General features: G+C 41.5%; 1 protein-coding gene across 4 annotated transcripts in view; it reads right to left on the bottom strand.

Annotated features, from left to right (window-relative positions):
- The window catches only part of TRIT1 (tRNA isopentenyltransferase 1), a 43,048-nt gene extending 31,457 nt beyond the window's left edge, over positions 1–11,591 (bottom strand). For all 4 annotated transcript variants that reach the window (XR_007154797.1, XM_047871066.1, XM_047871068.1 and 1 more), the window contains exon 1: positions 11,417–11,591. Coding sequence is in view for 3 of the 4 variants with exons in the window: in XM_047871066.1 (XP_047727022.1) it covers positions 11,417–11,590 (174 nt within the window). In the remaining variant the exon portion in view is untranslated. The remainder of the gene's footprint in view (positions 1–11,416) is intronic.
- Between the last annotated feature and the right edge of the window lie 669 nt (positions 11,592–12,260).

Below are 12,260 nucleotides of genomic sequence, written 5' to 3'. Positions count from 1 at the left end.
CACAATCCATAAAAGAAAAAAAAATTGGACTTTGTGAAAATTTAAAACTTTTGTTCTGTCAAAGACACTGTGAAGAAAATGAAAAACAAATAAGCCACAGAGCAGGAGAAAATACTGGCAAATAACAAATCTAATAAAGAATTTGTACCCAGGATATATAAAGAACTCTTAAAAGTCAAGAATAAGACAAACACATCCACCAAAAAATCTGACAAACACTTCAAAGACACACAGATGGCAAATAAGCATATGAAAAGATGCTCAACATCATTAGCCTTTAGGGAAATGTAAATTGACCACCCTGAGATACCAGTACATACCTATTAGAATTGCTAAAATTAAAAAAAAAAAAAAAAGACAATACCAAATCCTGGGGAGGATACAGAGGAACAGAAATTCTCATTCACTGCTGGTAGGAATGCAAAATGGCACAGCCATTTTGGAAAATCCTTTAAGGGTTTCCTATAAAGTTAAACCATCGGCACATGAATGTTTATAACAGCTTTCTTTATAAGTGCTAAAAACTGGAAATTCAGATGTCCTCTCTTAGGTGAATGGGCATACTATGGTACATCCATACAATGGAATGACACTTAGCAATAAAGAGTAATGGACTTGGGAGATTTAAAAGGTACCTTTTGCTAGGTGAAAAAGCCAGACCCCAAAGGCTGCATATTGTATGATTCCATGTACATTACATTCCAGAAAAGGCAAAAAACAAGGGGATGGAAAACAGATCAGTGGTTGTTGGAAGGTGGGGTAGGTAGAAGAGCTGACTACAAAGAGGCCATACAAGAAAATTTTTAGAGTGATGGAACTGTTTAGTACGGTACTGTGATGGTGGAAACCTGACTCTGCATTTGTCAAAACCCATAAAACTGTACTCAACAAAGAATGCACTTTACTGTATGCAATTTAAAAAAACAAAACAAAAAAACAACTTCTGGGGAACCCAGGATAGAATGCAGACTGCAATAAATGAATCTACCTGTGTTACAAATGCACAGCATTACCTCACTGAAGGGCAGTGGAGGGGGAAAAAAAGGAGCTTACCTAAATAACTGTGTATAACATTATGACTAGATACTATAGGCTAAAATGAACAAAAAGAACTGTATACAAACATTATACCTAATTGGTAAATTGTTGGGGCGGCTGGGTGGCTCAGTCGGTTGGGGCATCTGACTTTGGCTCAGGTCGTGATCTCACAGTTTGTGAATTTGAGCCCCGCGTGGGGCTCTGTCCTGTGGGACTTTGTCCTGAAAGCTCGAGCATGGAGCTTGCTTCAGATTCTGTGTCTCCCTCTCTCTCTGCCCCTCCCCCAGTCGTGCTCTGTCTCTCTCTCTCAAAAATAAATAAACATTAAAAACATTTTTTAATTGGTAAGTTTGTTTCTTACATAAGTAACTACTGAAACTACAGGTTGCATAAATAAATAAATATATTATAGCCAATGAGAAGCCAAATTTCTTACTCTCTGAGAAAGAGAACACAAATAGAGAACATTGGGATGGATCCTGTGGTGCCAGAGTAGAGTCAGAGATATTTGTATAAACACATGTTTATTTTCATATATATGTAGATAGATACAGACATAAACATAGATATTTGTGTATACAAGGATTAGTGTACATAAGCATGTTTCCTAGCTTTTTCCACCAAAGAGACAAGAAACAATGATATCCCAATAGCAACAAACACACCCAGCATCCAGATTTTGGTTTCATTTTTTTTTATTAAAAAAAATGTTAATGTTTATTTTTAAGAGAGAGAGAGACAGTGGGAGAGGGGCAGAGAGAGAGACACACATACACACACACAGGATCTGAAGCAAACTCCAGGCTCTGAGCTGTCAGCACAGAGCCTGACCGAGAGGCCTGAACTCATGAACCCGTGAGATCATGACCTGAGCCGAAGTTGGACGCCTAACCAACTGAACCACCCAGGAGCCCCAGATTTTGGTTTCTAAATACCATTCACACAAAAAAACAAACAAAACAAAAGAAAAACATTCACCAATAAAAGGAATCAGGGCTCCTTGGGAAAATGGCTGATTCTAGGGCTGGGGCAAGACAAACATAGGCTGGGAGCATCTTGCGGTGCCAGAAAGGAAGTACTAAACAAACATGGAGGCATGCCAAAGGACACAGAGTCAATATAAAAGAGCGCTCAATAACCAAAGCTGGAATAATCTGAGCAACAAAACAACACTGTATTGGATTATAACCCAAAGAATAAAATAAATATCCATACTATACAAGTAAATGATGTAAATAAGTAAGGAAAAAGGACAACTCATTCCACAAAAATTACAATTCATAAAAGTAGAAGGAATGAAGTAAATTATCATAGTAACTGCAGCAGGAATGATCCACTGACAAATCCTTAAATTAGTGAGTGAAACTTTGAGACAATTCAGATGTCCTGTTTTTCCTTAAAGTATCTCCTCTAAAATATTTATTAATTATTGTGGTGCTTTTAACATACATCCACACATTCTTGGATATTCCTCCCTTCAGGAGGTAGAGCTTAAATCCCCTCCCCTTCAATGTGGGCCGGACTTAGCAAGTCATTTCTAACAAATGGGGCTTCACAGTGGCAAAATCTGGCAGATGCAACCCAAACCAAACAATCAAGGTTAACGTTAACAGCACCAGAAATAAGTCATGTTAACATCATACCCTGATATGATGTAATGAGAAGGGTATGCTTTCCCCAAATCTCTAATGCCAGTGTAATCATGAGAAACCCAAATTAAGAAACATTCTACAAAATAGCTGACAAGTACCCTTCAACAGTTTTGAAGTCATAGACTGGAAGAGTCTGAGAAACTGTCACAGATTGGAGGAACCTAAACAGACACGAAAACTAAATGCAATGTGGGACCCTAGATGGGATCCTGAAACAGAATAAGGACATTAGTAGATAACTAGTGAGAACCAAGTAAGGTCTACAGTTAACAGTACCGTACCTATGTCAATTTCTTAGTGTTGGCAAATGTACCATGATGATGCAAGATGTTAATTTTAGGAAAAGATAGGTAAAGGGTATACAAGAACTCTCTCTACTATCTTTGAAACTCTTGTGTAAATCTATAATTACTTCAAAATTTAACAACCAATAAAGTAAACAGGGTTTCTTAACCTCAGTACAATATATTACTATTTTGGGCCAAATAAATCTTTGTTGTGAGGAGCTGTTTTATGCAAAGTAGGATGTTTGGCAGCATTCCTGGTCTCTACCCAATATATGTCAGGGATCAACCTCCCCAGTTGTTACAACCAAAAATGTTTCCAGAAATTGCAAATGTCCCCTGGGGGGCAAAATGATCCCATATTGAGACCACTGATGTACAGTTGTGTAACATTAACACATAAAGTTATCCATAACATACTGCTAAGACTGGGGGGAGAGCAGGACACAGAAGAATAGCAAATGTATGAGTCAATTTATGTAGAAACATACACACATAAATGGAACCTTCAGGACATTATGCTAAATGAAACAAGCCAGTCACAAAAGAGACAAATATTATATGATTCCATTTATATGAGGTATGTAAGAGCAGTCAAAATCATAGACATAGAACGTGAAATGGTAGTTACCAAGGGCTAGGAGGAAAGAGGAACGGAGAGGTATTGTTTAACGAGTACAGAGTTTCAGTTTTACAAGACAAAAAGTTATGGAGATAGATGGTGTGATTATGGTTACACAGCATTATGAACGTACTTAATACCATTAAGCTGTACAGTTAAAAATGGTTAAGATGAAGGTATCTGGCTGGGTCAGTTGGCCGAGAATGTGACTTTTAATCTCCAGGTCGTGAGTTCAAAAGCCCAATCAATGTTGGCCGTAGAGGTTCTTTTAGTTTAAAAAAAAAAAAAAAAAAAATGGTTAAGGTGGTAAATTTTATGTGTATGTTACCACAGTAAAATTGGGAATAAAAACAAAAAAACACATAAGCACATTTGCAAAAATACACAAATGTCTAAAGGATGTGCACCAGCATTTTAAAATGTTGAACCTTTGATGCCAAGACTATGGTGACACTTCCTTTGTACTTTTCTGTTATTTGGATTTTTTTTTCAAAAACCAAATCCTATTGATTGTCTCTAAAATGTCGAAATGGTTACTTCTCCCCAGCCGCAGACCAACTCCAGCCCCTCTCACCCAGGCTAATGCAACCAAATCCTAAGCTGTTTATCACTCTCTAACCCACTCTCCATCAGAGTTACCCTATGTAACAGATTCGCTATCGCTTCCGAATTTAAAACGCCACGCCTCCTGGCATTCCTTTCAAGGGCCTCTGCAACTTGTTCACAGGGTCCTGTATTTTTAGTTTTACCTCTTACTACTGTTCCTCAAGTATCCTCCATGCCAGATAATTCCTGGTCATTCCTTGAAAACATACCATACACTTTTATTCTTCCTTTACTTTGCTCATGCTGTTCTTTTGTCAGGAATAGTCTTCCTCCTCTGTCTGATGAAATGTATACAGTGGGTACAGGGGAAAAGAATGGGATGCAGGATGAATGGACAAATAAGTAAGAAGACGTGGGGGAAAAATATAGAATAGCACAGAGACAGAGTTCAAGAAAGGAATTTTCTGGATGGGTGAGATAATGATAGTGCCTACCTGATAAGGCTGTGATGAGACTAAGTGAGATAATACATGTCAAACTTTTAGAACAGTACCTGGCATACAGACTATTATTGCTTACTACATTGCTGCTATTATTATTATGACTGTTCATGGTGTAGTGGTATGAGCCTGAACTCTGGATGCCACAATGAGGAAGCAGCAGTGGTGAACCTGTAGCTCCAAAGGTAAGCAAGGCGGCAAAGAGGACCCCAGTCTGATTCAAGTTTATCTAAAGAATTCAAACTACACAAGAAACCAAAACCAATTTAGTTAAGACACATACAAGCAGATACGAATCACATACGTGAATTCTTACATACCCCAAGTAACTTTTACCCCTAGAACATACTACATTCCTTTTGAAGAAGAGCTATTTCAACACCCTGCCCCAGGCCCTGAAGCCTCAGAAATCTGAACCTGCAAGTCCCATTTGTGCCCTCCCACGATTTCTCATTTGGCCAGTAGTGACTTCTCTTTCCTTACAAAACATCGAAGGTTTGATTCCAAAGTTCTTCCCATCGCTGCAAAAAGGTGAACATACAGTATATGAACAACCCACCAAGCTGAATACTTTAGCCAAAGGAAAACTACATTCAGTCACAGTGGAGGTGAATCAAGGAATCTAGAGACACAGACAGATTTTTGGGAGGAGGCAAAACTTTTGAGACTTCCTTCTTAGCTTCTTGTCATGCTCAGTTGTTTTTTTTTTAATGCTTATTTATTTTGAGACCAAGAAGGAGCGTACAAGTGGGGGAGGGGCAAAGGGAGAGGGAGAGAGAATCCCAAGCAGGCTCAGCACAGAGCACGACATGGGGTTTGATCCCACAGACTGTGAGATCATGGCCGGAGCTGAAATCAAGAGTCAGATGATGCTCAACCAACTGAGCCACCCAGGCACCCCCAGCCTCAGTCTTTTTTTTTTTTTTTTTTTTCCTTAAAAGATCGCCTCTGTTCAGTTGTGGCAAGCAGCCTCCAGACAGCCCCCATCTCTCCTGGTTAACAGGTTTTTGTGGCTTTTATATCGTGTCCTACTAAGCCACCGTGATTCACACTCCCTTCTCTCCTTTCATATCCCTCTCCCATGCATCCCTGATCTCCCTTGAGCACTATCAGACAAACAGTCCTTTGGTTTAAAAAAAAAAAAAAAAAAAATACTGCTCCTAAATTATGTCCCGAAGCAGACAAAAAGAACCCAGACTCCACATCTATTAGATGACACATAGGCTGCTCACTAGTCAGACTGCCAAAAATCATTTGCTTCTGCTCTTGTAGGTTTAGACAAACATAAAGGGAACAGTGCTCCTATGTATGACTACTGCTTCTCCACAGGACTTGAAGAACTAAGGCATTAGGGATACTTCCTCTCTATAAACCCAAATAGAACACTTTGTGTATTTATCTCGTGGCATATAGTTGGCAGTCTGTATTTCCAGGCAGTCATTGTACATCTTTTGGCAAGTGCCTTCATGTTTCTCAGTACAATGTTTCATCCAGTCACTGAAGGCGATGCATTGTACCTTGAATTTACATGCCAAGAAAAAGACTCAGTCTGAAAAGAAGACCTTCAGTATCATCTTCCTGCAATATATTAGACACTACAGAGGAGTTAGAAGACCCAGATCCAATTCCCAGGTGTACCAGTGTCTTGCAGCGTGATCTCTAGTGTGTTCTTTAATCTTCTGTGCCTCAGTTTTTCCATCCTGGAAAGCAGGGATTGTATTACCTGACCCTCCTTAAATTTAGACTCTTACTGCTGACTAACAATATTTATGTTTCTATGATTTGTGAAACCAGCACTTGGAAAACTCAGGAAATTAAGCACAAATGTTGTTTCTCACTATAATCACACCTGCCAGGCAGAAATCCAAAGTAGAGCCCAGCAGGAGTCCCTAAGCAAGTAATCCCTCAGAGAGTGTTTCTGACTTCCCACTCAACAAATCAAGTGCATGAGAATGGGAAGCAAGAAGCCAGGCAGGACCTTCACATGCTACATGGCTACAGAAGCAAGTCATTATCTGTTGGGCTCCAGGACAATATTATCACCCTAGATATACTACCCTAAACATTCCATTGTGGTTTTCCCTCGAAGAAGCTACCTTGATATACTTACTCAATGTTCACAAAAAAACAATCACTTTCCCTGGATGGGAAATGCCCCAACAGGGTTTGCCTTAGGATCACCCTACAGTTAAGGCAGAACAAAAGGATAACGAAACAAGTATGAGGTGCTAGACAAGTTAAGATTTAAGACAGTGTTTTACAATCCTTTTTGAATTATTAGTATACTTGTGAAATATGAAATTCTGGACATCATTCCAAAAGTGATTATTAAAAAGCAAATATTTGTTTTTTAAAAGATCAACTTGGAAGCCTGAAAGAACTTTCTAATTATCACACTTTCCATTTGGTCATCCTTTGGTCTGTGTGGCTGTACAACAAAGTTTACAGCTCCGACTAGGCTCTCCACAAGGCCAAGTTTCTCCTTTGTTTCAGTAAACATTCTCTGCCTTTAGTATCATTAAATTATTGACATTAAATTATACCTCTTAGTGCAGCAAGTTTTATCCCCATAGGCAATGCCTCATGTGGCCACCACTCGGCTCAACACTCCATTTGACAGACATCACTATGAATTCACACTATGATTCACAATATGAATCCTCAAATACATTTTATATCCCGATCAAAATGTAGCACACTCCTGTGAAAGAAGAGTGGCGTACAAGTTAAGAAATACTCTCTAATGACTGAACACCACAGCCCCTGCCTCATCTAAAGGGGATGGCTTTGTGTGGATAAGGCAGTAGAGGTGGAAAGTAAACACCTATGTTCAACTCCAGGTTTGCTACTTACTGCCAGACCTTACTGCAAGGCCTGTTGTCTTACCTGTGAAATGACAATGATATTTACCTTATGAGGTAAGGTAGAATAAAAAGCATATGTAAGTATTTTATAAACAAATTTGCTATGCAAATTTAAGTTGTTATTATCATTCTGCCTGTGTACTTATTTGAAATTGAAAATGCTCTTTCAAGGAGCTGGTAATCCAACATTAAGAACGTCCTTTTGTACACCTGAAACTAATGTGCCATTGCGTTATCAACTATACTTCAATTCTTTCTTTAAATGTCATTTTTGTTCACACACTTATAAAAATTCTGAGTCAACCTCAAGTCACTAAAAAGCACCATCTCCCTCCACTGGATAAAAAAACAAGTGAAACATGTAACAGGGGCATGGTAAGCAAAGGTAGAATGAAGAACTGCATATAACCCCATAAATGGGGCAGAGATACTTTATATCATTATTTGGACTGAAAAGTAAAATCAGAGGTCAAAGTTCTCCAATGGGAATCAAGAGGAAATGATACAAATATCCACAGTACAATCAAAACTAAACACAACCTATAGCCAGTTCAGGAGGCTCAATAATCTTCAAAGTGTTTTCATACATTAATTAATCCTTGTGGTGTCCCTAGGACAAAAGAATATGTAATTCCCATGCTCTAGTTACTTATATAACCACACGAAAAATCTGAATGGATCAAGATGTGCCATTTTAATACGGCAAGTCAACAAATACTTCATCAAATATTAAGGGTCTACCGTATCATCAGCACTATATGAGGCTCATTGTCCCATACACATGACCTGTTTTACAGTCAACAAAACTAGCAACCTCAACCTTACAGCACACAGCTATGAGTAGAGAAAGATTTCTGAGAAATGGGTAATAGCTATTAAAGAGCTATATACAACACTCATTGCCAGAACCCACTAACTTACTTAAAAATAAATGTAAAATTAAGGGGCACCTGGGTGGCTCAGTCAGTTAAGCGTCTGACTTTGGTTCAGGTCATGATATCTCACGGTTTTTGAGTTTGAGCCTTGCGTCCAGCCAGCTCTGTGCTGAGAGCTGGAACCTGCTTCAGATTCTGTGTCTCCCTCTCTCTCTGCCCTTCCCCCGCTTGCATTCTGTCTCTCTCTCTCTCTTTCAAAAATAAACAAACATTAAAAAAAATTATTTTAAATAAATGTAAAATTAAGACGACTTACTGAGAACACTCTCGACTGGGCTACGTGTGGTGTTTGAGGAAGATGGGAACAGGGAGCAGTGGTGTGTTATTTTAAATAGGAGGATCAGAGAAGGCCTCATAAGGTGACATCTGAGTAAAGATGTGACTGAAGACAGAAAGCAAGCCATGTGGTTAAACAGACGAAGAAGTTCCACCAGGCAGAGGCAGTCAGTGCAAGAGTCCTGAAACGGCTCATACCTGTTACACTCTCCACCCCCCAACAGACTTTCCCCTTGGAAGTCCTGTTGCCACTCCCACTGTGCGGTGCCAAACCTTCCTGACTTCCTGCCCTGCTCACCATACTCTCCCAGGCCCACAAACCTGAATCCTGAATCACATGGTGTGCATTATTCTTTCAGCGATCAGTGGTCAACTCACTTTGACATGATGACATCTTTCTTTTCCCCTGCATTCCTAACACCCACCCCCAAATCCAATTCATCAGGCACACTATTCACAGATGAATGCTTCTTACACACTGCCTTCCTTCATCATATTACTCATCCCCCATTCCACAATATCCGCAAAACCTAACGAACAGCCTCCTTTCACCATCCTACATACACACATGCCCATTTCACCTTCTAAATCTTCCTTCATGTTCTCTCCTTTGACATAATGCCTTTCTTCTTTCTTATCTATCCAAACTTGACCTTTCAAGTCCCTTTTCAGAGAGCTTTCCGTGACTAACCACACCAGTCTTTGTTGACTTCTTCTCCCTTCTCAGAAACTGTATGCTTTAGCATAAAATCTAACATTTGCAGTCTCTCTCCTCCCTGCCCCATCCACCTTGCAGAGCATCATTAGTATCACAGTTCAAACACTACTTCTGCTTTATTTCATGTTTAGCTGGACTAAAACTCGCTGAGGAGAGGCATTATGGTTTTTCTCTCCAAAAGGGCCTTACGGAAAATAGCACCTGTCATGTTTTTAGCACTCCGTGCCGTACTATTAAGTGCTTTACACACTTTATCATGTTAATCATCACAATTATGTTGCGCTGATATTCTTCTTCCTATTTTACAGAAGAAACAAAGGCGCAAAGAGTTCAGGCTGAAATCACATACCTTAGAAAAGACAGGCCTGGGATTTGAGGTAAAGTCTGTCTCTTGAAGCTGACACATCGTAGAGGTTGCAAACAAACATTTGTTGAATTATACTCATCATTTCATGTGTGTTGACGGGTCATGTCCCTCCAAATGAAACCATGCCCTGAGGGTTACGGGGTGCAGTGGGAAGGACTGCCCTTCCTTGCTGAGTACCCATCAGGTAGGGGCTAGACTCAGTGCCAGGCCATTTCACACTCAAGCACCTCATTTACTCCAAAACCTCATTAACTGTAAATTATCCTCAATAAATAGCGTGTGTAATTCCTCCATCACAGATTTACCCCAAATGTCACCCACTCTCAACCCGAGGCCAAATGCACCCAGGTGCTGTGTGTGGTACACACTCCTTCTGGGCTTTTCCTCTAACTCAGGGAAGAGGACAAAGCCTCCCGACTCCCATCAGCCAGAGTAGGTTAAAAAAAACCTCTAGGGGCGCCTGGGTGGCTCAGTTGGTTAAGGGTCCGACTTCAGCTCAGGTCACGATCTCGCGGTCCGTGAGTTCGAGCCCCGCGTCGGGCTCTGGGCTGATGGCTCGGAGCCTGGAGCCTGCTTCCAATTCTGTGTCTCCCTCTCTCTCTGCCCCTCCCCCGTTCATGCTCTGTCTCAAAAATAAATAAACATTAAAAAAATTTTTTTAAAAATATTTAAAAAAACCTCTAACCTCAGCTTACACAAATATTTGCCAAGTGCATGGCCCTGGCCTTCTTCAGGACCCTGCTCTTCATTCTAAAACTCATGATTTCGGGGCGCCTGGGTGGCTCAGTCGGTTGGGCGTCGGACTTCAGCTCAGGTCACGATCTCGCGGTCCCTGAGTTCGAGCCCCGCGTCAGGCTCTGGGCTGATGGCTCAGAACCTGGAGCCTGTTTCCGATTCTGTGTCTTCCTCTCTCTCTGCCCCTCCCCCGTTCATGCCCTGTCTCTCTCTGTCTCAAAAATAAATAAACGTTAAAAAAAAATTTTTAAAACAAAATAATAAAAAATAAAACTCATGATCTCACTTATTAAGCACCACAGCCCTGAGGGCAGGTGGCATTTTTTCCACTTCACAGATACGTTAAGCTCACGTGGCCGACGGCAGATCCGGAACTAGAATCCAGGTCTCGATGAATATCCATCCTGTTCCATACCCTCAGGAGGCACTCATAGATGGTAACCAACTTATACCGGTGTCGCTGAATACTCTAAGTAGCAAAGGCTCTGCGATAATTTTCATTCAAAAGATATTTATTGGACTCCTGTCAACCTTGTAGGTTCAAATGCTATCTCCTCCCCTTATTCGCTGTGTGACACAGAGAAAGCCGTTCCATCTCCCTAAGTGAATTTTCTCACGCGCAAATGGAGAGAACAGAATCTACCAACAGCAACGTCGTGAGAAGTAAATGAGATGAGGAAAGCCAATCAATCGCCTGGCACTACGTCTGGCACATGGTGGGTGGGCACGTAGTAATTATGGGTTCCCTTCACCTGCCCAGTCGGTCCCACAAGCCTCAGGGTTCACCCACTACACCCATGCGACAGGGTATCCACTCCGCCAGAGGCCCGCACGCGGCCTCTGGGTTTCACAGGCCCGTGGACAGCCGCACTGTCATACCTGCATGGAGTCAGCGCTGACGATTTCGCCACCGAGCCGCTGGCCTAGCTGCAACGCCAGGGTGGATTTGCCGGTGCCGGTCGCCCCAAGAATCACTACAAGTGGCAGTGTCCGTTGCAGACCCCGCAGCCCGGAACCCACAGAAACTGCTCGTGCAGCCGCTACCGCCGCCATCTTGAAGCTATCTGCGCTTGTGCAGGAGCAGCTGTCCCCATGGCAACCGTCAGTGCGCCTGCGCAGACCTAGGACTCCGTTAGGATGAGTGGAGAGGTGGGAGCGGCGCGACCAAGGCTTCTGAGCTTGAGAGGCTCTCGACCTGACTGCCCTCAACTAGCTGGTGCCAGCGCCTCAACTCTCTCCTCTCCCCTCTTTGTTGTTTTAACAACTGGTAATCAATTTATTAAAAAGATTTTTTTAACTCTCTCCTCTCTTAAACGGGGGATGGCAATCCTATCTCAAATCTATCCCTGTTATTTCTTCCTTTCAGGGCAGCTAGTTCTTTTCTTCATACCACTAATTACAGTATAAAATTATATACTGACTCCTATGTATTGTCTGACTTCCACCCCAGGCTGTTAGTTCCATAAAGGCAAGGAACAGATTCTGCCTAGGTCTAGGTCATTGCTAATATCTCCAGTGCCTAGCACAGTGCCTGATGCAGAACAGGCATTGTTAAATGGAGAAGAGAACGGTTTGCCTACCTAGTGCTGGAGCCACTGAACTAGAAGTGTGGTGTTCTCCAGAATCAGATCTGCCTAGTTCTTAGGCAAGGGCAGCTGCTCTAATGTTTTTATCCCACAAAACAAACCCAGACGCAGAAGGAAGGACAAAATCTTCCATCTCT

The sequence above is a fragment of the Prionailurus viverrinus genome, chromosome C1, assembly GCF_022837055.1.
Source record: "Prionailurus viverrinus isolate Anna chromosome C1, UM_Priviv_1.0, whole genome shotgun sequence".
Taxonomy (NCBI): Eukaryota; Metazoa; Chordata; class Mammalia; order Carnivora; family Felidae; genus Prionailurus; species Prionailurus viverrinus.
The sequence above is the reverse complement of the archived record's forward strand: the minus strand, read 5'-3'. Positions and strand labels throughout refer to the sequence as shown.